The sequence below is a fragment of the Micromys minutus genome, assembly GCF_963924665.1.
Source record: "Micromys minutus genome assembly, chromosome: 24".
In the NCBI taxonomy this organism is placed as follows: Eukaryota; Metazoa; Chordata; class Mammalia; order Rodentia; family Muridae; genus Micromys; species Micromys minutus.
The window spans coordinates 19,708,874-19,732,960 of NC_137959.1; the positions used below are offsets into that span (position 1 = coordinate 19,708,874).

The following is a 24,087-nucleotide window of genomic DNA, read 5'->3' on the forward strand; positions in this document are numbered from 1 at the left end:
CCTCTGAGTTCTGGAAATTGATCCTAGGTCTTCTGAAGAGTACTCAATGCTCTTAACCACCTTTGTTTAAGGGTGTTATATAGTTTATAAAGTTAGCCCAGGCTAGCTAGAATTTGCTTTGCCTCCCAGGTGCAGGCATTACATATGTACACCACCGCCACCATACTAGTTTTCAATGCTTTTCTATCATCAATATCAGAATAAAACAGACATGTGAGTCAATCAAAGTTTCTTTTTTTCCTTTTGGGCAATATTGCTACAAAAGTGAACCCTAAAAATTGGTCTTCATCCTTACTACACAGTAATATTTATTTACTTCAAAAATGTGACTGAAACAGAAATCTAAAATCTTGGCTGCTCCTCCAGGAATCCTGCTCCTTCCCTCTTTCTGCCACATGAAAAAGGGTCTCTCAATATAGCTCTGAATGGCCTGGAATCCACTGACCATGCTGGCCCTACAACTCAGGAAATCCACCAGTCAAATGCTGGGATTAAAGGCATGTGACACCACACCTGGGGCTCCTGACTTCTCGAAAACTACACTAATAGATTTGTGTGTGACAAGCAAAATGTGTATGAAAAACTGGTACGTTCCAACTTTCCCCTTTCCTATCCCTACTTTTACTCTCAGGGCGGCACAATGAGGACACATTTTACTATCATTTTGTCCTGGCAATCCAGAGTACAGGAGTACAGGTGGAGTGATAGCTTTGATTTTATTAATTAGAATTTGTGTATTCCCACAAGTGTAAGGACAGATCTAAGGGAGTAATGACCCTATTATCAACATATACGTTAATTTTATGTACATAATTCTTAAGGACAACAAAAAAAATTAAGTTTTTACGTGTCAGTCACACTTCACAATCACAGACAACACTACCACTTACAAGGTTTCATCTTACTCTGCTGGAATGTAGGCTGGTTGAGTCCAGAGGTGCCCAGTTTCCTCTGCACAAAAGGATCATTGTTCACTGCAGGAAGTCCAAGGGCCCCAGTTCCTATGCCAGTCAGGCTTCCTGTGCCAAGACCACCTACTAGAGAGAATGAAGGCAGCCGCCACAAGTTTAGTTAGTACTTCATTTCAAAGAACAGTTAAACTTACTGTATGCACATGATTGACGCATGAGGACAGATGCACAAGTGTGAGGGTGAGGACAAACCATGGAACTGCTTTTCTCCATCACCTTCACATGGGCTCAGAGAAGCAAACTCCTATCTCCAGGCTCGCAGGCCCAAAGGCCTTTTCCATTGAACCATTTCATTGGCCCCAACATTTATACTATTAAATTTATGATTTTAAAGTGCATGCTCTCAAAGAATATACCAACATACTCAGGTTACAATGATTAAAATTAAAGAATTTCATGCAATTATTTCATAATTACCACGAGTCACTATTTCTCTATGTAATAGTCTCAACTCTAGCCCTAAAACCAACAAGCAAATACCAACAACAAAAACCACAAAGCCTAATAGTTCCATCTGGGTTGCAAAGGTTTTAGTAGCCCAGTTTAAGTAAATTATTATTCATCAAGTCTAGAACCACAGTAACAGTCACTGAGTTGCTTCATCATATGCTTTATTCCTTGGCTTTTAGTGTGCTAACAACTTAGAGCCTGCACAAGAGAAGTATGTATAACGAAAAAAATATAATCTGTATTTCATTGTTAAATTACAAATCAAGACTATTGAGAAGGAATTCAAAAGGTTTTATGCTTGAATTTGGTATGCAGTCTTTTTATAAGGCTGACTTCACAAATTAGCATATGACCAGCCCAATATTAAACCCAGGCACCCAATAAACAAACAAATAAAATGGAACAAATAAGTATACGGCCGACATACTATGAATATTAATATTTGGGGAAGGTGAATACTTTTAGTAACTCAGCTAAGGAACAAAATTAAGCAGTATGTTCCCTTCTCCCCAACTTGGTGGGGGGGGTTTTGTGTGTGTGTGTGTGTGTGTGTGTGTGTGTGTGTGTGTGTGTGTGTGTGTGTGTGTCTTTTACATTTTGCCTAATTTTCTTTTTTGTGGTTGTTTTTATAGCTCACAAAACTTGTTACATAATATATGATGAATACGCGATTTTTTTTCCTTTTCTCTGTGGACTGAGACTTCCACATTTTGGCCTTCTTTCAATTTTCTTTCATTTATGAATCATTCCAAATCCTTTAGCATACCCTAACTAGAATTTACAAAGAATTCCAACATTACCTGGAAGCTGTGATGAAAGTCCTCCAATACCACTGAATGCTGTTGTTTGATTTGGGGTTGAAAGTGGTGGAAATGCTTTTGCTGGTGACTGAGGGGTACTGAAAGCAGAACCCAAATTTGGAGGAAAACCCTGCATGCTCTGGGTGTGAGGGGCAGCTGAACCACCTATACTAAGAGATGCCATTCCAGCAAGAGGGTCAATCTAAAGAAAAACAAGCATTACACATTTTGAGGAAAAACAAATATGGCAAAAATACATTAAGTCCTAAAAATACCTCTTTATACATTTAAACACTTTAACACCCACACAATCGAATCGTAACAATTTTAACAGTATCAAGTCTGCTAGTCATTCATACTAGATACCCAATAGGTTTAAGCCCTGCCATAAAGTACCAGAGCCATAGGACAAAAAAAACCTTACAAGATAACTGCTCTCCCTCTTGTTTGACTACTGAACTTTTAATAATAACACGGGGCAAATATTACATTATTATAAATCAAAATTTCGGTCTTTTGTTTTACTTACAACATATTAAAACAATCTTTCATTTAAAACACACCACCAAATTTTATAATTTTCAAAAAGGAACAAAAAAAAATATGCTATTTGCAGAGAGTTAAAAAAAAACTAATAACTGTACTCCAAGTATTGAAGTTGTGAGACTACTTCACACCTTTATGAGTATGGGAAATGACAAGCAAATGTCTTATAAGGTAGACACCAAAGAGTCTAAGTGCTTTTCCTTCCCTAAACCCCAATCTGCCATTCAGTGCATCTGATACTAAAGTGGAATATGTTGCTCCCAGAGAGAATGGGGTGGGCGATGTCAGGGAGTAACTTAAATGTACCTTGTTTTTAAAAGAGCAGTTCAGTTGAGAGCTGAAGAGCCCAGTTATAACAAGTCGTTATGCTCTAGTACTGTTGCTTGGCCCGTGAAGCTACAAACAAGACACATCAGATTCAAAGGCAGTGCTTATTTTTCTCAAGTGTAACTCTAATTTTAAAAAGAAACCCTCTTCATTTACCTAAGTGGTTTTTAAAAAATTTTATCTGTCCTTTCTGTCATGTTCTAGTTGATTATTAAAATCTATTCTCAGTTATAGCCTATGGAAGAAGGAAAATATGTTACACATGCAGGTATCTGAAGTAAAATAAACTCAAGCTGCTACTAAAGATGCAGGTGTTTGGTCTATTCTGAATTTATGGGGGTGGGAGTGGGGGGAGGAAAAGAAGAAACTGTTACCTGAACTGGAGAAATGGCATCTAAGCTGCTAGCACTAGGAGGGCGACCTTTTGGCATAACTCCAGGTGGTGGCTGTCTGGCCTTATTCATTACATTACTGCAGTTGGCTACCATGGTGAGAATAGTCTCTGATAACTCCTGAGAAACACTCCTACAAGGAGAGAAAAAAAAAAAATGAGATATATACCTGCTATTTCATAGAATGCCTAAAGATACCAATTCCCCTGCATCTGCCATTTACCACCAGGATTTTCTGAACATTAGGTTAACTTTACAACTTTTGGCCAAAACTGTACTATATCAAATATATTTCAGCTACTGAATAAAGATGTTTTACTAGTGGCATTAGAGATTAGGAGCAAAATAAACCTAAAATCTCTAGTAGTCAGGAATCTCAAGTCAATATAATGCTTAAATCCAGGTGTTCAAGACTAGCCCAGGTGACAAAGTAAGACCTTGTTTCTTTAAAATGAAACAGTAATGAACACCAATACACACAAAACTTAGGAAAGCACTGTCAATTCTATGTCAACAAAACAACTAGACAAACAGCAAAAACTACAAAATAGGAAGAGACAATAAAATTCCTCAATTAAATACTAGCAAATGTATACTGAAAATATATACAGAATTACCATGCGAGATTTAATAGTAAGATACAAAATCTAACTTCCACAATCTTAGTAACTTAAGAGATCACATACCACAATTAAAAAAAAATCATTTGACAAACAGCACAAAGATCTTTGACAAAATGCATTCATAATAACCACAAACTCAAACTAGAACTTTAATCCAGAACTTTAATCCTCAAACTCAGGAGGTTAAGGCAAGAGATCACTTTAGTAGTTAGGAGTCAGTCAGTACAATATAGTTGAGACTTTATGCAAATGCCAAAAGAAAAATGACACACACTCCCAAAAAATGCCTAGAAGGCATAGGGAATTTATCCTGAACAAAGACATCTATGAAACCCCACAGGTATCAATACAGTAAAGCATTTAACACCTTGTCCAAAATCAGGAACAGGAGAAGAATTCCTACCATTAAAAAAAAAAAAGAGTAAGAAGGGGCTGGAGATGGCCCAGTGGTTAAGAGCACTACTCTTCCAGAGGTTAAGAAACCCCTCTTCAGCTGGAGAGATGCCTCAGCGGTTAACAGCACTGGCCACTCTTCCAGAGGTCATGAGTTCAATTCCCAGCAACCACATGGTGTCTCACAACCATCTGTAATGAGATCTGATGCCCTCTTCTGGTGTGTCTAACAGCAGCTATATATAATAAATTTTTTAAAAAAGAAAAAGAAACTGCTCCTCCAGAGGTCCTAAGCAACCACATGATAGCTCACGACTATCTGTAATGGGATCTGATGCACTCTTCTGGTGTGTCTGAAGAGAGCTACATACATTCATGCATGTAGGAAGGAAGGAAGGAAGGAAGGAGGGAGGGAGGGAGGGAGGAAGGAAGAACAGAAACACCAAGATTAGAAAATCAGAAAGTCAATTGGGTGCTAGTGGTACACTCCTTTAATCCCAATGCTTGAGAGGCAGAGACAGACAGATTTCTGAGTTGGAAGCCTGCCTGCTCGAAAGGACAGCCAGGGCTATACAAAGAAACCTTGTCTCAAGGAAAAAAGGGGGGTGGGGTCCTGTCTACATTTATAGACAACATGATCTTATATAAAATATCCAGCAATAAATGTAACAAAGGGGCCAATGAGCTAGTACCTGCTGACAAGCCAAGCCAGATGACCCAGTTTAATTCCTGGAATCTAAATGGTGACAGGAAAGAACTCTAGAATGTTGTTCTTTGACCTCCCCCTATCCCTTGCACACATTCAAGGTAATTTAATAAAATGTTTCAAACAGCAAAGAAGTAGAAGTTTTATATTATTGAAAATATCCAAGAACTAAAATACAAAGACATCCCAGATTCATGAACTAGAGGTCCTAATTTTATTATGTCTACAATTTACCTCTTAACCTATTTTACACAACCTTTTATCTCATAATTATCACTCCTAGTCAAATCTCAATCATTTGTTTTAAAATAGTTCTTCAAGGCCCTATTATGAGCTAAAGATGAAAAACGTCAACCTGGACTCCCAGAGCAGCTTTGCAATTCTACAGGGATGTACCAACTGACATTAAATAAATAAATAAATAAATAAAAATTCAAGGAAATTCAAAAAGAAAGTTGGAAGGTACCTAATTAGCCTCAACATCAGTATTTACTAAAAGGTTGATTTCATTAAGGCAGTATGGTATAGCAATAGCCATATTTTATATATACACACACACACAGTCATGTATGTGTTTCATGGAAGAATTAAGAACCTATAAATAAACCCATACAACATGGCATTTTTAAGAAGCCAGCATTTTCATTCAAGAATGGTGTTGTAACACACTGTTAACATTGTAGTATCTTAGAACTAAAAAACCAACAGATTTTCTTTTCTGTCAAGACTAGATCTCAGTATTCTCTCTAGATGGCCAGGAAATCAAAGAGATTCACCTGCCCTTGGTACTACAATGTCATTTTCTTCCTAACCTCACTTTCTCCAAATCAACTGTGATTAGACATAATTCTTGGTTGATTGTCTTAATTAAGACAGTGTCTTTCCACACAGCCCTGGCAGGTCATGAATTCAATAAAGACTAAAGTAGCCTCAAAATCCTTAACTACCCTCTACCTCCTGAGTGTTTTGATGACAGGTATAAATCACACCAAACCTGGCCCAATATAGTTGTTTCCAAGTATTCCCAAGTACATCCTTCTTACCCTGCACAAGCCTGTAGACAAGCCAACATTGTCGCTAGAGTTTCAGCAGGAAGTTGAGCACTTTTGGGCTGATCTTTCTCTGGGGCAAGTCCACCCAAAATAGAAGGGCACCTTCTCTTTAAAAAAGTCATACATGCTTGTATAAAAGGCTCCTAAAATAAAAAGAAAACCCATCAGTGTATTTTACATTTATCTTAAAAAGACTTAAGTTGAAGAACTAATAAACACAATTAACTACCATCTACAACAAGATTACTTCTTGTGTTAGGGATGTGTCTAAAAGGTTAAAGCAAATTGCCTATCATGAGGTCATGAGTTCAATCTCCTAACATCCTTTTTTAAAAAAGTTTTCTAAAACATTTTGAAAGAACGGAGCATTTCCTGCACAGTGCTTACCCCATGCTCTCGTATCTTATCTGTTAGCCACTTGTCAAGTTTGAGGTATTCCCGCCTTGAAGCCAGTGCAGCAAGGTCAATAACGAAGGCAAACGGAGTGCCATTCAGCAGCATAGACAAGGCCTACAGTGAACATGTACAAAGTCAAGTAATACCCATTTCTTTGTACTATTTTCTACTTCCTATTTTAACAAGCATGTCTATTAAATAAAACATTTACTACTTGATTGGTCACAGTTTTTAAAAGGAGTACTCTATTTAGAATTAAAACCCTATTTAAAAGGTCAACAATTCATGCCTACCTTCATAAGTTAACTGCATAAGTTAACCACTTAGCTGTTTTCAATTAACAATATCAAGAGCAAAGCAAAGGTACAAATAATGACCCCAATTTTAGCATCAGCATGCAAGCTTCATATACCTAAACACAATTTATCACTTATATTAACAGGGATAAATTATATTTTAGGTAACTAGCAAAACATTGTAACAGTCTGCAACAGAGCTGAAATTAACCTACTTTCTACAAAATTATAACTTCTAGATTACTCATGACCAAAGCCATCACTTGCAAGGCTAGTTATACAGCTTAGTGGTGGAGTGTTCCCGTCGTGTCTATGTTCAAACCTAAACACCACCAAACAAGCAAACAAACCATCCTTTTAAGACAGATTTTCCTATCTGAAATTATTCTCCTTGTTACTCTTCAATGTTTAAGCTTCTAAATCTTAATTTAAAGTGAGCTAGTTACAAGCAAATATTCCTAACACATTTTAGTAAAGGGTTATTATTCCTCTGATGTCACCTTCAAGTCCTGGGCCACGTCAAGTATTCGAGACAATTTGGCCTGATCATACTGCTCCCCTCTCATGTACCATTCTGCCATTGCATGCATTATAAGTTGGCGAATTGATGGAGACTGTCCCTAAGAAAAAAGGAGGGAAAGTTAAACAGTAACCATTTGGTAGATATTATTACAAATGCCCAGCTAATTTTCCATGTTCTAGTCATGAAAGAAAAATTTATCAATACAAAGACCAAATAATTACAGCAATGTTTTTTACATCTTCCCAAACTCGGTCAACTATGCTTTGAAAACACTATGCTTTCTATGAGTGTGGAAGTCTGCTTGTTCATTTTCAAACACAGAAATAAGCAATAAAAAGCCAAGTACACTGCTGTATGCCTGTCATTTCAGCATGCAGGATGTGAGTTCATGACTCAGAGCTTAGTGCTTCTTGCACTAAGAAACCCTGCATGAAGACTTAAAAACAAGAGGGAAAAAAGATTTAAGGCAAGGTGCACTTGGAATAGTAGTAAATTCCTGTAATCCTAGCACTCAAGAATCCCAATCCAGGTAGAGATTTTGTTCCCCCTTTAAGGAGTATGAGGACATAAGGGGGACATTTACTTGGTAAGTTTAGTTTATAAAATTAGGGGTATAGGAAAAGAGAAACCACTCAACAGGTAAAAGTGCTTGCTTTGAAAACATGAGGATCAAATGCTGGATCCCAGAACCAGCATGACTATAACCCTGCAATGTGAGTGGAAGCAGGGAGCTCACTGGGCTTGCTGGCTGCCAGGCTAGCTCCAAGTTAAAGGAAGAGAAAGAGCATAGGACAGCCGAATCCTCTGAATCCATGTACAATAAGTATGTAAGCAGATGCATACCACAACTACAACAAAACCTAGAGAAAACGTCTCAAAAACATTAACAGTAATAAAAAGAATTGACTTTACTTTTAATCTGTTGTTTGCTATTTATATAATTAGAAAAGATAAAAAAAAAAAAAAACAGCATTTAAAGTTATCTCTGAGCTGAAGGATTATAGCTAACCTGATAGAGTGCTTCCATAAAAGACTCAATTTCTGTGCCTCAAAAATCTGTGGATCTAAAATTGAAAGTCATCATCTTTCCATATAATAATTTCCAGTCTAGTCTGGGATACATGTGACTCCTGACCCCAAAACAAAAAGAAGACTCATTTGTGGCTTTCCTAATTTATGGCTGAAAGTAATGCCAGGACATTGTGATGTCATAGTAAAATATGTAAGCTGTTTATGGATATCAAAGTGATGTGTGCCATACCAAGTAGGAAGTTTTAAGGATATTGAATTTTAATAATTTCCACATCCTCACTCCTTGGTACTTTTATGGAAATGACAATAAGATCCTAAAAGATTAAAAACCTGATTGATGATAATAAATCCATCTATTAAAACACTGAGATTTTTCGATTTTAAATTTATCTTATCTGATTATTAGATGTTTTGTGCATCATGTGTGTGTCTGGTATTACTGGAGGTCAGAAAATGATGCTAGATGTCCTAGAACTTGTGCTATGGATGGTTATTTGCTGCTGTGTGGATTCAGAGAATGGAATCGAGGTCCTCTGCAAGAGCAGCAACCACCTTTTAATGTTGCACTTGAAACTTAAAACTGTAAGATTTTAAAGAATGTCAATAACTGAACTCAGAACTGATGACTTGTCTTACCTGCCCATGCCATGCATAGTGCAAAATAATGGCAGAGTTAGGATGGTTTCCAAGGAAAATTGGCATCAAAGTAGAGATGAGTTCATGGCGTAGGGTGTGCCAGGAGGTGTTGATCTGAAGTAAGGCCAATACCAACATATCTGGACAGTGTTTGATAGGGAAGCTGAAGAGTTGTTTCACTTGCTCATATTGCCCAACCTCGGCAAGCCTCAGCAAAGACTCGATCAAATCCAAGCTTTTCCTAACAAAAATGAAGAGAAATGCCTGATCGCTGATAATACTAACTAATTTTTTTAAATGCATGTTTTTACTGAACCCATGTTCTTGTTATAAGCATGTTGACAATGAGTGCTATCTCTAGCCTTCAAATTCATTCCAAACTAAGTGACATCAGCTATTTAATAATCATCACATTTCTACCGTGCCTTGGTATTAGAGAATATTCTTAAGTGACTGTTGTGGATTTTAACTACATCCTTCAGGGGTTATAGAAAGGCAGGAAAATGCTTGTCAAAAATGTGTAAAGTCCTTGGACTCATGAATACATTGTATGTGTTGGCTGGAGGTTGCTATGCCTATAATTTTAAAAGAAATCAAATCAACAACCAAGTGATTTACGTAATCATGGATCTTCACTACTAAGATTTTTATGACTGGGATGAAAAACAAATGAGATTTCATAATAGTTAATATCCCTAAATAGATTATGTTAATAAGACATCATTAATACACTAAGATTTCTATTAAAAATAGAGCCTTAACACTATTGTAAAGCAAAGATTTCAGCATGGTCCAACTGTGATGTCCATAACACAAATTAGAGTCTGGCTGGTTTAAATCATCTAACTCTACATAGTCTATGAGGAAAATGAAAAGACCTTAACACGGACTGTTCTAAAAGACAAATGATGGCAAAAAGAATAACTTGAGAGAACTTATACAACTAAAAAATGTGTTTGGGCCTGTGTCTTCATTCTGTCCCTGAAATGCCTACAAAAAATTCTTTTTGAGGCAACTAGGTTAAAATATAGAAAATACCTAGTTATCAGAATCGCAAAAACTTAACTGATGACAAAATAACTAAAAAGTTTTATTCAACATCATTCATATAAAACTTTATTAAGTCACTTCATTAAAAATAAAATTTTCAAACTGGAGAGATGATTCAGAGGTTGAGTACCTAACCTTTGGCTATTCTTCCAGAAATCCCAAGTTTAATTCCCAACAACCACATGTTGCTTAACAATCATCTATATTGAGATCTGGTGCCCTCTTCTAATGTGTAGAACACTGTATATATAATAAATCTTAAAAATAAATGTTCTTTGATTTGCTCAATATGAGCTTTTGTATTTCAAAGGTGCAGGAAAGTTTTACCATGTGGCAATTTCTCGATTGTCATCCTCTGGTGGTGCTTTCAAAATATCAGTGGCAACAGTGTGACAGGGGTAGTCAGCAAAGCAGAAGACTTCTGGGTTTATCAGGGAATGCTGAATGAAGGAGAGCTAGAAAAAGAAGACAAAGTTCTTAGGTGCCACAAAAAACTGATCTTGAAAAAATATGAACCCCTTTCATGAAGCTTGTCTTAGGGTTCTTAGATAATTGCTCTTCAAACAGGGTGGTGAGGAGCAGGAAATATCTGCCCCTTTGAAAACCAGGTAATTCAAAAAAGATGGAAAATGGCAATAAGATTGTCTTGGAAGATAAACACTACAAATTAGAATTGACAGCTACACCTTAAAGAACTCTGCTCAGTTCTAAAACTATGAAAATATAAATATAAACTACATGGCAAGCGACATTTCTCTGACCTATGCAAAGTAAGCTACATATAATATTATGATCAATAAATGGGTAAATTGCCTTAAGAATTATTATTTCTTAATTCTTGAGCTAAGTATCATTCTTACCTGGCCTTCTGCATGTTTCCAAGGCCTATATATAAAGTCCACTGGAAACACTTCCATGCCCAGACCCCTCTGAATGCCATAAACCACATTGTGAAGTCCTTTGCTGTCACGAATTTGAAATCCAGGATGGTCCAATTCATAAGTTACTTCCTTGAAATTCAAACTCGGGTTCTAAAAAGATGAACACATTTCAAAGTTAAAGGAATAAATATGGGCAAGTCAAAATAATTCTGAAACTCAAAGTATTCTATTTAGAATAACCAGCAATATCAAAGATGTTTAACAATTTCAAAAATCTCTGTAAGGTTTTTCGTTTCATTTTGTTTTGGCTTTTTCCCAGACTAGATCTCATATAAAAAATTTAAGCCCTGGCCAGCTTAGAACTCACTATTTGATCAGACTAGCCTTGAACTCAGAAATCAGCCTGTCTGTCCCCTCCCCCCAGTGTTGGGGTTAAAGGTATTCACCACTAAAGCCTGTTTCTTATAAAGTCTGGATGTGTGTACCTCGAAAAAACAAATATTTTAGTATGCATAATATTTGTGATGCATTATCTACTTTCAAACTAAAACACAATAAAAAAGGAAGTAAAATGCCATGTGCAAATTTTTTGTAAGGTTGCCAATTTCTCAGTAGCTTTCCTGAAGGTATGTACCACTACACTATGTACGTGCTATAAATTTAGTGTTCTTACAGGTCTACATGAACAAAACAAACAAGACACTAAAAATTACCTGGGCTTGACAGCACGTTTATAATTTCGGCACTTAGTAGGCTAACAAACAAAAATCAAGAGTTCTTACTCAACCCGTGTTACAGTGGGACCATCTCAATATATACCATGTTAGTATACAGTTATGTTACAATGTAATTGCTCCTGTAATTCCACAACAAAACAGGAAGCACAGCTCTCAAAGAATCACTCAAAGTCTGAGCTACCCAGATTGGAGAAGGTAGCAGCAAACAAGAAAAATGTGATTGATATCCAGTCTCAGACTATGCAGAGCAATGACTAAGAGACACATAAGGTTGTCTTCTGTCATGGTCAAGTCTGCATACGTGTACACGCACGCATACACACACATTGTGAAGAATGTTTTATGAATAAGACGACAACAAACAACCGTAACTACCAAACACAGAGCACACATACCTATCAACACACAATACCCAAGGCATTGGCTTTTGATCCCTGATGCTATGAGAAAATAAATAACTGGAGTAAAACCAACTAATTCTGTTAATGGCAATGTTGTAAGATAAGACCATGGTTCTCTGTAACTAGATATTCGCAGAAAGTTGCAAATATGGAAAACTAAAAATAAGAAATAAGCAAGATACCTTGATAACTGGTAAGAATAACATGTACGAAGTCTTAGATTCAATCCCTACTGACCCACCAAGTCTATTCTTATCTTGATAGGCTTGGAGGTGCATGTCTCTTGTCCAGCACTCAGGAGGTACAATCAAGGCGCTCAATGGTATCCTGGTCTACACTGTTCTATGTAGCTTCAGGCCAAAAGACTAAGGTTTGTCTTCTCTGCTGTGCTGAGACTGAACACAGCTTTCAGCATGCTAAGCAAGCACTCTACCCAATTCCCAATGCCATAAAACAAAAAGTATGACTAGCAGTTCAGTTTTTCTCAGGACAGTCGTATATAATGCAGCCTAGCTAGCCTGAAATTTGCTATTTAGGATCAGGCCAGTCTCCACTTATACAATATTCCTGCCTCTGCCTTGCAGGCATTTATCACCACTCTAAACTACAAACTGTAATTCTCATATTTTGTTCTTTGATATTTTATCAGTAAGATGTTACATCTAAATCTACTATTCTGCTGCATAAATGTCATTGATCCCTTATATTCATAATATCTAATTTGTCCTTTATGTTTTATGTAAGCACTTCCATATTTCCATCTCAGTGTCTTCTCTGCATGGAGAGCCAATTAGTTTCTGAATAATAAGAAGTAGAAAAAGATCAATCAATGTAGAATAAAAATATTTTTGTTGGGTCTGGAGAGGTGGCTCAGTGGTTAAGAGCACTGACTGCTCTTCCAAGAAGTCCTGAGTTCAAATCCCAACCACCACATGGTGGCTCACAACCATCTATAATGGGATCTGATGCCCTCTTCTGATGTGTCTGAAGAAAACTACAATGTACATATATGTATAACAAATAAGCCTTTAAAAGAAATTTTATTGCATTTACAAAAAGAATCCATACCTACCTTCTCAATAATTCTTTAATTATTAATTTGTAATGAGCTAGCTTGTCTCAGAACCTAACCAAAGAATAGACTTCAACAATTTACTATTTTAATTCATAACTGTAAAAGTAGAGTTTACACAGATAGCTTACTTGTGCCAGTCTCAAAAACACAAAAAACTGAATCCAATATCCAGCACCCCCAAACTGTTAGGCATGGGTACATATATCTGTTACCAGATAGGTGGGGTGGGGACAACACAGGAAGGACCTATGGAGGTCATTGGCCAGACAACCTACCTAAAACAATTACTCTAAATTCACCGTGATACTGTTTCACAACAAGGGCTTAAATTTGATTATGTACTGCTTAATGTATAATCATTGTAAATGCTTTTGTTGCTGAAAAGCTGAAATATTACAAAACACTGTTGCTCTTATTTGAGTGGCTTAGAACTTACAAAGCAAACAAACAAGCAAACACCTCAGGGGTGTACAATTCTAATTTGAACCCAAAGCCCTGACCACATGTACTCACCAGTTCTTTCAGAACATCAATCAAAACCTCTACATTCCATGTGTGTGCCTGTGCCCCCTCGCTTTTATCTTTTCCATCACTCCAGATCCCACTGCCAGGAGCAGAGATGCTCTGTAAAAGTGAAACTATAATTAAGTAAATCCAACTTAAAATATAATTTTATAAAATATATTTAAATATATTTAAATATATAGTATAAATATGTTTTATAAAATGTATTTTATAAAATATAAAAAATAAATGTTTTCATTTTATCTTTAGATCAATCATACTAAACTTTAATAAACAGAATAAAGAAGACAGGACAATAAGTCTTTTGGTGTAAGAGTTGAATCTAACAAACCTGTAATGGAATACCATCTGTTAATCCTGAATGAGTCCGAGCCATCATTCCCAAAACCCTGGCAACCTGGGCAGCTGTGACCTCCCGAACGCCAAACTGCATGATTATATTGCGACATTCTTCAATACTGAAACAAAAATGTAACTTTAAAAATATGCTACCTATCTCCTCACACACAACTGGAAAAGGCTACTGATAAATGACCTGTAGTAGGAGGCCCTTGAGGTAGGGAATTAATATTGTGTTACTTTTATGTAACTAGAAACATGAATCATTAGCTTAAAAATAGTAACTTTAATTTCTAGTAAGAATCAACTTCATTTTTAACTTTCAGTGTGTACACGCACAGCATGCATATCATTTATGCAAACATCAGAGGACAACTTGGCTGAAATCTATTCTTTCCTCCCATCCAATAGGATCCAGAGACTAAACGCAACACCTTTCTCAGCTGAGTTCTTTTAATGACACCAAAATAAAGTTACTATCAAATACAAAGGTGAATCTTTACTCAATACTTGAAAACCTTGAAAATGTGCCCATCCTTTTCATGTTGCTCCTAAAAGTTTAATTTAAAATAGTAAAGTGAGGGCATACTGATAAATATGACTATCCTGGTAACTAAACAGAGCACGTGGATTCCTAAATTTTACAAACTGGTAAGGATAAGTCACAAGTTGAAGACCTAGAATATTTATGGCTGACAATAACATTAGACTAGTATGTGGAAGATTAAAATTTTGAAGCACACAATAACTAAGCAATTTTGTGTACTTGCTTTCGATAATTATAACTAAGGATAACTACAATTTTGGCATATCTTCCTACCAACCTTGCACAAAAACCGTAGCCCACTTCTTGCATGAAATCGGCCAGAGAGCTCTCCATCATGGTTTTAGCTACCCCTCCAGAATCAGGCAGAATCCTGTCCATGAGAATGTCCCGTTGTTCAGGGTATAAAAGTGGTGCAAGCACCACAGGACAGCGCTCTTGGGGAAAATCTGGAGAGAAGGCAGGGGCACGGGGGTGGGGGGTGGGGTGGGGTAGATATTAGAAATTAAAAACAACAATCTAGAGGCCAAAAATGCAGCACATTATTTTACAAATTGGTGTGGTACTCAAGGCCCTAAGTTCAATGCCCAACAACACAGAAATTGACCTCTCTCTTCTGCTATTCCCTCTAAAATCCCTTCAATCCCAGTTCTTCAAGTTCATTTTCAAAACCAAGCGGTTTAGGGCTGGATGTGGAAATACACTCAGGAGGCAGATCTTTGCTGAGTTCAAGGACTACTAAAAAGTTCCTGCTTTTAAATTTTAAAAAAGTATTGAATTTTCCCAAGCTACTCCACACTATGACCTCAAGCCAATCCGAGAGTCTGAATCTTTGGGTATCTCAGAACAGATTTTATATATATATATGAACTTTTCCTGTGTAGATTCCAGTACCTGCTTATATTAAATTTTCACAATAAAAAAATGATTCCCACATGGGGAGCAGAATACATTACAACTCTAAAGTTTCTTGTGTCTGAAAAAAGTTGATGCAGCTTAAACTACACAAACAGTAAGTAAATCATAGTCACTTTTATCTTTTTGATTAGTTGGAGGTTGGGGATTTATTGACATTGAATTACAAAGTCAACTGCCTAGAAAATGCTACAAGTATTACCAAAGGTGGTCAACCTAGCTCAACAAGGTAACGTAAGCCTTTAATCACTCACTGTACTGGAAAGGCAGAGGCAGGCAGATCTCTTATGTTTAAGGCCAGAGCTACACAGAGAAACCCTGCTCCCCCCCAAATAAAAAGTGGCCAACTAATCAAATTAAAAATAATCTATTAGTATAATGTAGATCTCCTAAATGAAAGAAACAGTATAATTTTACCAACTCTTATTTGTGAGTGTACTTATACAACAAAAACATCACAGATATTTAAAATTACTTGTTTGTTATAGGACTAGGAAATCTTTATCTTGACTTATATGCCAACATGCTTTTTTATCATAGCTTATATTAAGATCACCTGCGATAGGCTATGCCTTACCTCTGCGTAGTGTCTTAAGAAAAGCGTCTATCTGTTCCTGTCCAACTCCAAAGGCTCCCTTCTGCCCAAAGAGGAGATGGGAGAGTAGGAGGTGTAGGACCTCTATTGCTATATCTTGGAAGCCACCTTCTTGATTTCCACTGACGTCTGCGTCAATGTAAGAACGCAGAAGATCTGGAAGTTTCTGTTTGATAAACTGGGCAGCTAAAAGTCAAATAAACCAAGTTATTTTTACACCATAGTTGGGAAAAATTAAATATCCAAATAATCACCTTTTGTAGGCACCAACATGCATTTTGCCTCTCCAGTGCTTTCACAGAACTCTACCTGAGAGCTACTGAACAGTGATTGATGAATGAGAAGAAAAACTACAAGATGAAAAGGCTCTGAAATCAATTATACAATAATGTGAACATAACAAAAGAGAATTAATATGTTAAAAAAAAAAAAAAAACAGAGCCAGACATGGTAGGACATGCCTTTAACCTCAATACTCGTGAGGCAGTAGATTGAGTTTTGAGGCTTGCCTGGTCTCTGTAGTAGTTACAGGACATCCCAGAGCTACATTTTAAAAAAAGAGACCCAGTTTTTATTTTTAAAAAAAAAAAAAGGAGGAGGAGGAAGCAGCAGCAGCAGCAGAAGGACCGGGAGCACATGACTATAATTTCATCACTTAGGAGGCTAGTGAATTTGAGACCAGCCTGGGCTACATAAACAAGACTTTGTTTTAAAAACAAGTACTGGAGAGATAGGCAGTTAAGAGCACTTGTTACTCTTGCAGAGGACCCAGATTCAGTTCCCAACATGCACGGGCATCTCATAACCAGTTCCAGAGGACCTGACACTCTTTTATGGCCTTCTCAGGTTCCCAAGTAAAACACATACACAGAAGTTCATATATGCATAAATGAAAACATTAACAAAAACTAGTTGAGTACCCAAGGATGTAGCTCAGAGGTAGAGGTCTTGTCTATCAAGGCCCTGGATTCGATTTGCAACACCACCAAAATAAAAATTTAAAAAAAAAAAAAAAGTTAGACAGACAGACAGACAGAATCTTATACTTTGGATAAGATAACTTACCAAAACCCCTGAGATCTGGGCTAGAAGAATTCAAAAGGGCAAGACCAAAAATTACCTGAAACAAGAGGGAGTTACATTATCAGAGTCAAATGTTTACCTTAACTATCCTTTCTACCTATGACACTGTCAAAATGCTTACCTCTTGTACTTTACTTAACTTGAGAACTTTACTCAGCTGGGCAAATAAGTGGGGTGCAGGCTTTAAACTCTGAAACATAACAATTTTTAAAAAAGATTTAAGTTTTATTTTTGTTTTGTTAAGGATGCAAATGTTTTACAAAGGTTTTACAGTATTAGTTCATCTGCTAATGATGAGCTACTATGGCACTATAATGATGTACTAATGGTACACTATACATATAGCATGATTCTGGCTCACTATAAGTAATATACTATATTCTAAAACTGTAGACTGACAAACTTAATACTTAACTTAATCTGGTTTTAGCAAGTTCCCATTTATCAATAAACTGCCTTGATTTTCTCAGAAAGGTACAAAAGAAAATTAAGCTTTCAAATTTTAAGATAGGACATTTTTTTAAAGTACAGATGTGGTAGCGTACATGTTAAATCCCAACAGTCCTGAGTCACAGTCAGGTAATTCTGAGTTTAAAGCAGCTTGGTCTACACTGTGAGATCCAGAACCACCAGGGATACAGAGAGCAGACTTTTAAAAAGCAAAGCAAAATGATCACCAAAACCCTCCAATCAAAAGCCTTAGCAACCTAATATTAGAGAGTATGGTGCTACATGTCTTCAATAGCCTAGCACTGAGACTACCGAGACAGAATAGCCTGGATTACACAGAAAGGCCTCCTTGGAAAATGAAAGGGAGAAACAGATATCACAATCTTACTAGAGATAAAAAATATACTAACCTTCTGGTAGTGCAATGGATTATCAATGGCATATGATAATGTCGAGATAAAATTTGGCTTTGTAATGAGAGAGGCACACTCCTGAATCAGAAACTGTGTCTTCAAAAAAGTAAAAATTAAAACAAAACAAAACTTCTATTAGCATTAAGCATCACCTCACATGAATAAAAAATAGAACTTATAGATATTAGATTCTATAAAGCTTTACTATAAAAATTAGCTCTTTTAAAATCCCATTTAGATATATAAAACCTATCAGTAACAACTTAAATGTCCATATTAGAGTTCACTAATAAGTCACAAAACAATATAATTAACCCTGACAAGACTGAACAATCACACTAAAGAGATTCAATTCAGAACATGAGAAACCCATTTTCAAGCAGGCAATCCCCATTCCTGCTTCCTTTCCCAGGCAGATCCTGCAGCAGCTCCCTAATCCTAAATTAGGCTGTCATCAGTATACAGCCAGGCAGAAAAAGAGGACAAATGAATCCCCCAATATGCTTTAGCTACACAAATAAGATTATGTTCTAGATGTTATCCTGTACAGTGTGTGTGTGTGTGTGTGTGTGTGTGTGTGTGTGTGTGTATTGCCCAAAACAGCAAATTGACAAAGTAATTGGGAATAATTCTTATAAACTCTGTAATCATTAAATACCTGATGGAAATCTTTGCCACTGCTTTTACCATCGCCACTGAAATCCACATGTGAAAATAGGCAGCGTAATAAATGCCTGTCTGCCTCAGGACCGTGCCGATTCACAATCTGAAACACAAAAATGTTAAGTTTAAAGGAGGATTAGACAGAAGTCCCGGGGACTTAGCTTAATGGTAAGGTGGCACTCCACTAGCATGCATGATATTCTAAATCTTATTCTCCACAGAAAAATAAATGTAGTTCTAGGAAAAACTGGGGAATTATTGAAAGCACTACTGAGCCTAGTGGCACAAGCCTCTAATCCTAGCTCTTGGTCATGCTTCAAGGCCTGCCTCAAGCTACAGATCAAGTCTGAGGACAGCCTAGAGGATAGATAAAAGACCCTGCTCTCAAGAGCCTACATGCAACAACTACTTAAGTTTCTTTTTGAACTGGCTAAAAGAACACAAACCTACCAGAAATTACCCCACTTGGTGGGGCTGCAAACTGGACAATGAGCTCTGCAGCATCCACCTGTCTCCAGTCCCCAGTACCAGGGTTATAAAAATACAAACCACAACCCATACCACCAAGACTGATTCTTCTTACACAGATCATGCAAAAAGCACTTAATCCACCAGCACCTGATATGGGCATTCATACTGCTAAAGAATAACTAGTAACAATAATTACAAAACTATAATATAACAGCTAGTAAAAAACTGGATCTCAAACAAAAATTTCTTGTGAAGGAAGCAAAGGTTGGCAAATGTCTCTAGAGTTCTACGCCCATCTCAAAACATAAATGCACAAGCAGAGTAAGGCAGCTGGGAATGATGCATTAGCAGCACAGTTGTCTAGCAATCACAAACTCCTAGCGTCTACCGAAGCACTAATCCAAACTTCGCATCACCAACTTTTTGCATAAAGCAAACAGGAGAATGAGAATGCTAAATGGATATAATGATTAAATATCATTGCTATTTTGGATTGGAAAGATAGCTCAGGAGGTAAGATGCTCGCAACCAATCCTGATAATACAAGTTCAATGTCTGGGCCCACCAGGTACAAAGAGAAAGCCAACTCCTACAAGCTGACCTTGGGCTACCATAGTGACTCCGTGACACATACAACTGCCCCTATAGAGAATTAATGCAAATGGCATAAATAACTGCACTGAAACCTTTTTGAGACAGTGTCTCACTATGTAACCCTGACAGCCTGGATCTGCCTGCCTTGCCACCCCCCAATGCCAGGATTAAAGGTGTGTGCCACTGCACTGACTGGCTGAATAATTTAATTTTATTTTTCACATTTTAAAACAGCAGACAATTACAGTAGATATTCCTGTATTCTCAGATATTTAAGATGCTAAAAAGGATTGTTTGAGCCCATTAATTCAAGAGCAGCCTAAAAAAAAAAAATGTACTATTCTACTTTTTAAAATTAGCTGTGTCCTGTGTTCAATCCCTATCATGACAGAAAGGGGAGATAGGGGAAGGAGAAAAGAGAGAGACAAGAGGAAAGGAAGGAAGGATGTTAAAAAAAATAAACTTATTCCATGTCTTATATTCCAATACTTGGAAGCCAAGACAGAAAGGTAATTTGTTCCAGGCCAGCCAAGATTATACAATGAGGTACTGTCTAAAAACACAAGACAAAGTTATTTATTATAAAATTTAAAAACAAGCCAGCCTTGTTGGTGTACACCATAAATCCTAGCACTCAAGAAGTAGAAGCAAGCAGATCCCTGAATTTAAGGCCAGCCTGGTCTACAGAATGCATTCCATGACAGCCAAGACTACACAGAGAAATTGTTTCTTTTTTTTTTTCAATTTATTTATTATATACACTGTGGTTGTCTTCAGAAGCACCAGAAGAGGGCATCGGATCTCATTACAGATGGTTGTGAGTCACCATGTGGTTGCTGGGATTTGAACTCAGGACCTTGGGGGGGACAGTCAGTGCTCTTTAATCACTGAGCCATTTCTCCAGCCTGGAGAAACTATTTCAAACAAAAAATAATAAGAGGGAGAGCAAGAATATACTAGTAAGGTTAAGTTTAACAGATGAAATTATGTGTCAAATCTGCTTTAAAGAAATAGGGCAAATGGACAAAGGTTCTCAACCTGTGTGGGTCATGACCCTTTGTGGTTACATATATTTACAATATAATTCAAAACAGTAACAATACTACAATTATGAAGTAGCAACAAAATAATTTTATGGTTGGGGGGGTCATCAGGACATGAGGAAACGGTAAAGAGTCACAGCTTTAGGAAGGTTACTCCAGGTATATATAGTGAGAATCAGTGGACTAGCTGTCTTCAAGTTGAAATCCTGGAGGTAGCCTCACCTGCTCTCTGTTCCTGGGGCACCTGGGAGCCCTGGGGGGACACTGAAAGTGGGCCCTGTACATCTTCACCATCACCTTCCCTTTTCTTCCCCAACCTCTACAATCTCCATGACTTTCAACCTCTCATCTGACACCTCTTGTTTAACCTTAAGTCATTCTTTGCAGTAACTGGAAATAAAATTGGGCTGTGGCTTGAAAAAATAAAGATAATGCCAGTCAGGTGAGGTAGAAATGCCTATAATCAATCCTTGAACCTGTGAAGCTGAAAAAGACAGGAAGAGAGAGTAAACTGTGAAAGCTTATTGAGACTATAAATCAATGGCAGTACACTTTGCTTGCCTGGCAGACAACAGGCTGCAGATTTAAAATCCAAGTACTGAGAAGGGGGAAAAAAACCAACAAAAAAAAAAAAAAAGAATTTATTTCAACTTTCCATCTTAAACTCACACCAGGGATTGCCACATGTATTGCAAACAGAGCTGTCACATGGACCCCCAAAAACGGTTTTAGAGTTATTTTTTTGAGTGCTTTCCCTAGATGAACATATATGTACCACATGCATGCTGAGATTGTGTAGGCCATTGCTAGTATCACTAGATTCTCGCCTGTGAAGAATTTCTGGCAGTCGACAATCTGCTTCTCAAGGATTTGCCTCAGTTGCAGAATTTCAGTGCCTAAATATATACCCTCCTGTGGCAGCCTTCACCAGCAGGGCCCTTTGACTCCACTGTGGGATATGACTTAGAAATGACCATGTAATGTTAACCTAGGTTTAATGGGGAGTGAACTATAGTTCCTCAGTAAAAACTGTCTATCATAGTCTCATCCCACCTTCTTTTCATTCCACCCTATCCTGCAGAACTGACATGTAAGTTATATCCTACATTCCAGACTCCAGGGAATACAACCTCAACCTGCATCACAGGCCCAGTCAAACAAGCTAAGCAGGTAGAAGATTGTGCAACTTTGTAGAGCAGGCATAGTGGTGCACATGCATAACATACAGTCAGACTCATTTTCAAAAAAACCAAGCTGGGCTGGAGAGACAGCTCAACAGCTAAGAGTAAGTAGAGGATCCAGGTTCAATACCCAGCCCCCACAGCCATCAAGTTCCAAGGGTTCCTATGACAACCTCTTGTAACTTCCAAAGTCCCCAGGCATGCTCATAGTACCAAAATACAACCAAGAAAAATACTCACATAAAAATTTTAAAAGTTAAAAAGTGGCAAGATGGCATGGTAGCTAGGCAGCGGTGGCACACACATTTATCCCAGCACTCACAAGGCAGATGCAGGCCCCTCTGAGTTTGGAGCCAATCTGGCATACAGAGTAAATCCAAGACAACCAGAGTAAATCCAGGCAAAACAGAGAGACCCTGTCTTAAACTCCATGCCCCCAAAAAAACGATAGTGGGTAAGGATGAATGCTATGAAGACTGAGGCCAAGTTCAACCCCCAGAATCTGCAAGGTCAAAAAGAACGGACTCTTGTAAGCTGTCCTCTGGCCTCACATATGTGAGGGCCATATGCATGTGCAGGCCTGTATGCTCATATTATTTTTTAATCATAATTTTTTAAACTGCCAAGTGTTAGAATCCCTCTAGTATCCATTCAACAGTTATCTAGCAACTGTGTCTCTGCCTGCCAGATACAAGCCAAAACTCAGGCATATAAGACCACTCGTTACCACTCTCCCCCATGTGTTCCCAGAGAGTCTCTTCCCCTTTCTCCTTTCCTCTGTTCTTCTCTATCCCCAGTCTTTCTTCTGCCTCTACCGCTTTTTGAGGTTCCCTTCCCATCTCACCAGCAAACCTTTATACTAGGTCTGTCACATGGCTTCCTCTGAAGTGCTCCCTCCCACTGTACTACACTATTGTGTTTTATAAAATACATCGGTGCCATGACGGACAGGCTCTCCAGGCACTCATGCACACTTGAGCTGGGATCCTGAAACCCTATCTGCCTGTCCTCTACAGGATGTCTCCCCTCTATACTGACTGTTGCATGTATCTACACACCAACTAACCTATTGGTAAGTTTGTGCTCCCTCTGGGTATTTTCCTCTTGCACTAGCTCAGGTTCTCTCTCTGTCTCAAAAAAAAAAAAAAAAAAAAAAAAGCCTGACACCAGGTAAAGCAAGACTGCCCAGGCATACTCCCTGCAATGCCAAGATCATGAGCTCCCCAAAGACCTCCAAGAGTCCAACTCCCATGCAAAAAAGCAGTCTTTAGGTTCAAACTCAGACCTGAAAACCTCTCCAACACAGTGGATGGATGTGGAAGGCCCAGAGCTGGTAATGCCATGACTTTTTATCATGGTTACAAGCCGGGTGAAGAGCTTTCCAACTACATGATTGGTTGACATTTAAAGGTTGTAAGCTTGGTGCAATTCTGCTGGCTGGTAATGATTTCAAATGGCCATAAACAATGGGAGTCAGCTTGAGTAATCTTATCTGGAATGTTAGATACTGGAATGAAAACGTAAGGGTTCTTTGGAAAGTCAGTAGTGTTGGATGGTCTTGCTGGAGCAAACACATAAAGGAGTGTTTTCTTGAAATGGACATAGGTAAAAGGCTAAAGCAGAATCATAAAGGAATGTTTCCCTGAAGCAAACACGGTGAAGGATGTTCTGTTAAAGAAAGCAGGTAAAAGGACATGTGATGAAGGATTCTTCATTAACACATGTACTGGTCTGCCTTACATCGTGTAGCTGAAATCCACTTGTTGAGACTCCATAGAGAGAGAAAAAAACTTGGTGGTGCATTGTAGTTTCTTGTTCCTTCCTTGAACTCAGGCTGATTGAGAGAGTGATGCCAGCTAAGACAAGATGGAAAGAAGTGTAGTGTTTGGAGGGTATACACAGGACTAGAGGCTGAGCTAGGCTTACTTGCAGAGCTAGCTGTGCAATACTTGTTGGTCTCTTGTCTGTTATCTTCATTTCCCTG

At 37.7% G+C, this 24,087-nt stretch overlaps 1 protein-coding gene across 9 annotated transcripts in view; it reads right to left on the reverse strand.

Moving 5' to 3' along the window:
- Positions 1-24,087, reverse strand: part of CNOT1 (CCR4-NOT transcription complex subunit 1) — a 74,846-nt gene that overhangs the window by 30,723 nt on the left and 20,036 nt on the right. For 2 of the 9 annotated variants that reach the window (XM_080937120.1, XM_080937117.1), the window contains exons 3-19: positions 18,810-18,917; positions 18,149-18,247; positions 17,410-17,478; positions 17,271-17,325; positions 16,188-16,391; positions 14,976-15,144; positions 14,144-14,270; positions 13,801-13,911; positions 11,054-11,224; positions 10,521-10,648; positions 9,144-9,384; positions 7,453-7,572; positions 6,648-6,770; positions 6,252-6,403; positions 3,469-3,619; positions 2,222-2,423; positions 906-1,037 (exon numbers count right to left, since the gene is read on the reverse strand). In XM_080937120.1, the coding sequence (XP_080793246.1) occupies positions 906-1,037; positions 2,222-2,423; positions 3,469-3,619; positions 6,252-6,403; positions 6,648-6,770; positions 7,453-7,572; positions 9,144-9,384; positions 10,521-10,648; positions 11,054-11,224; positions 13,801-13,911; positions 14,144-14,270; positions 14,976-15,144; positions 16,188-16,391; positions 17,271-17,325; positions 17,410-17,478; positions 18,149-18,247; positions 18,810-18,917 (2,362 nt within the window). Of the gene's footprint in view, positions 1-890; positions 1,038-2,221; positions 2,424-3,468; positions 3,620-6,251; positions 6,404-6,647; positions 6,771-7,452; positions 7,573-9,143; positions 9,385-10,520; positions 10,649-11,053; positions 11,225-13,800; positions 13,912-14,143; positions 14,271-14,975; positions 15,145-16,187; positions 16,392-17,270; positions 17,326-17,409; positions 17,479-18,148; positions 18,248-18,809; positions 18,918-24,087 lie in introns of all 9 variants that reach the window. The other 7 variants (XM_080937119.1, XM_080937114.1, XM_080937121.1 and 4 more) reach the window with 6 other exon arrangements.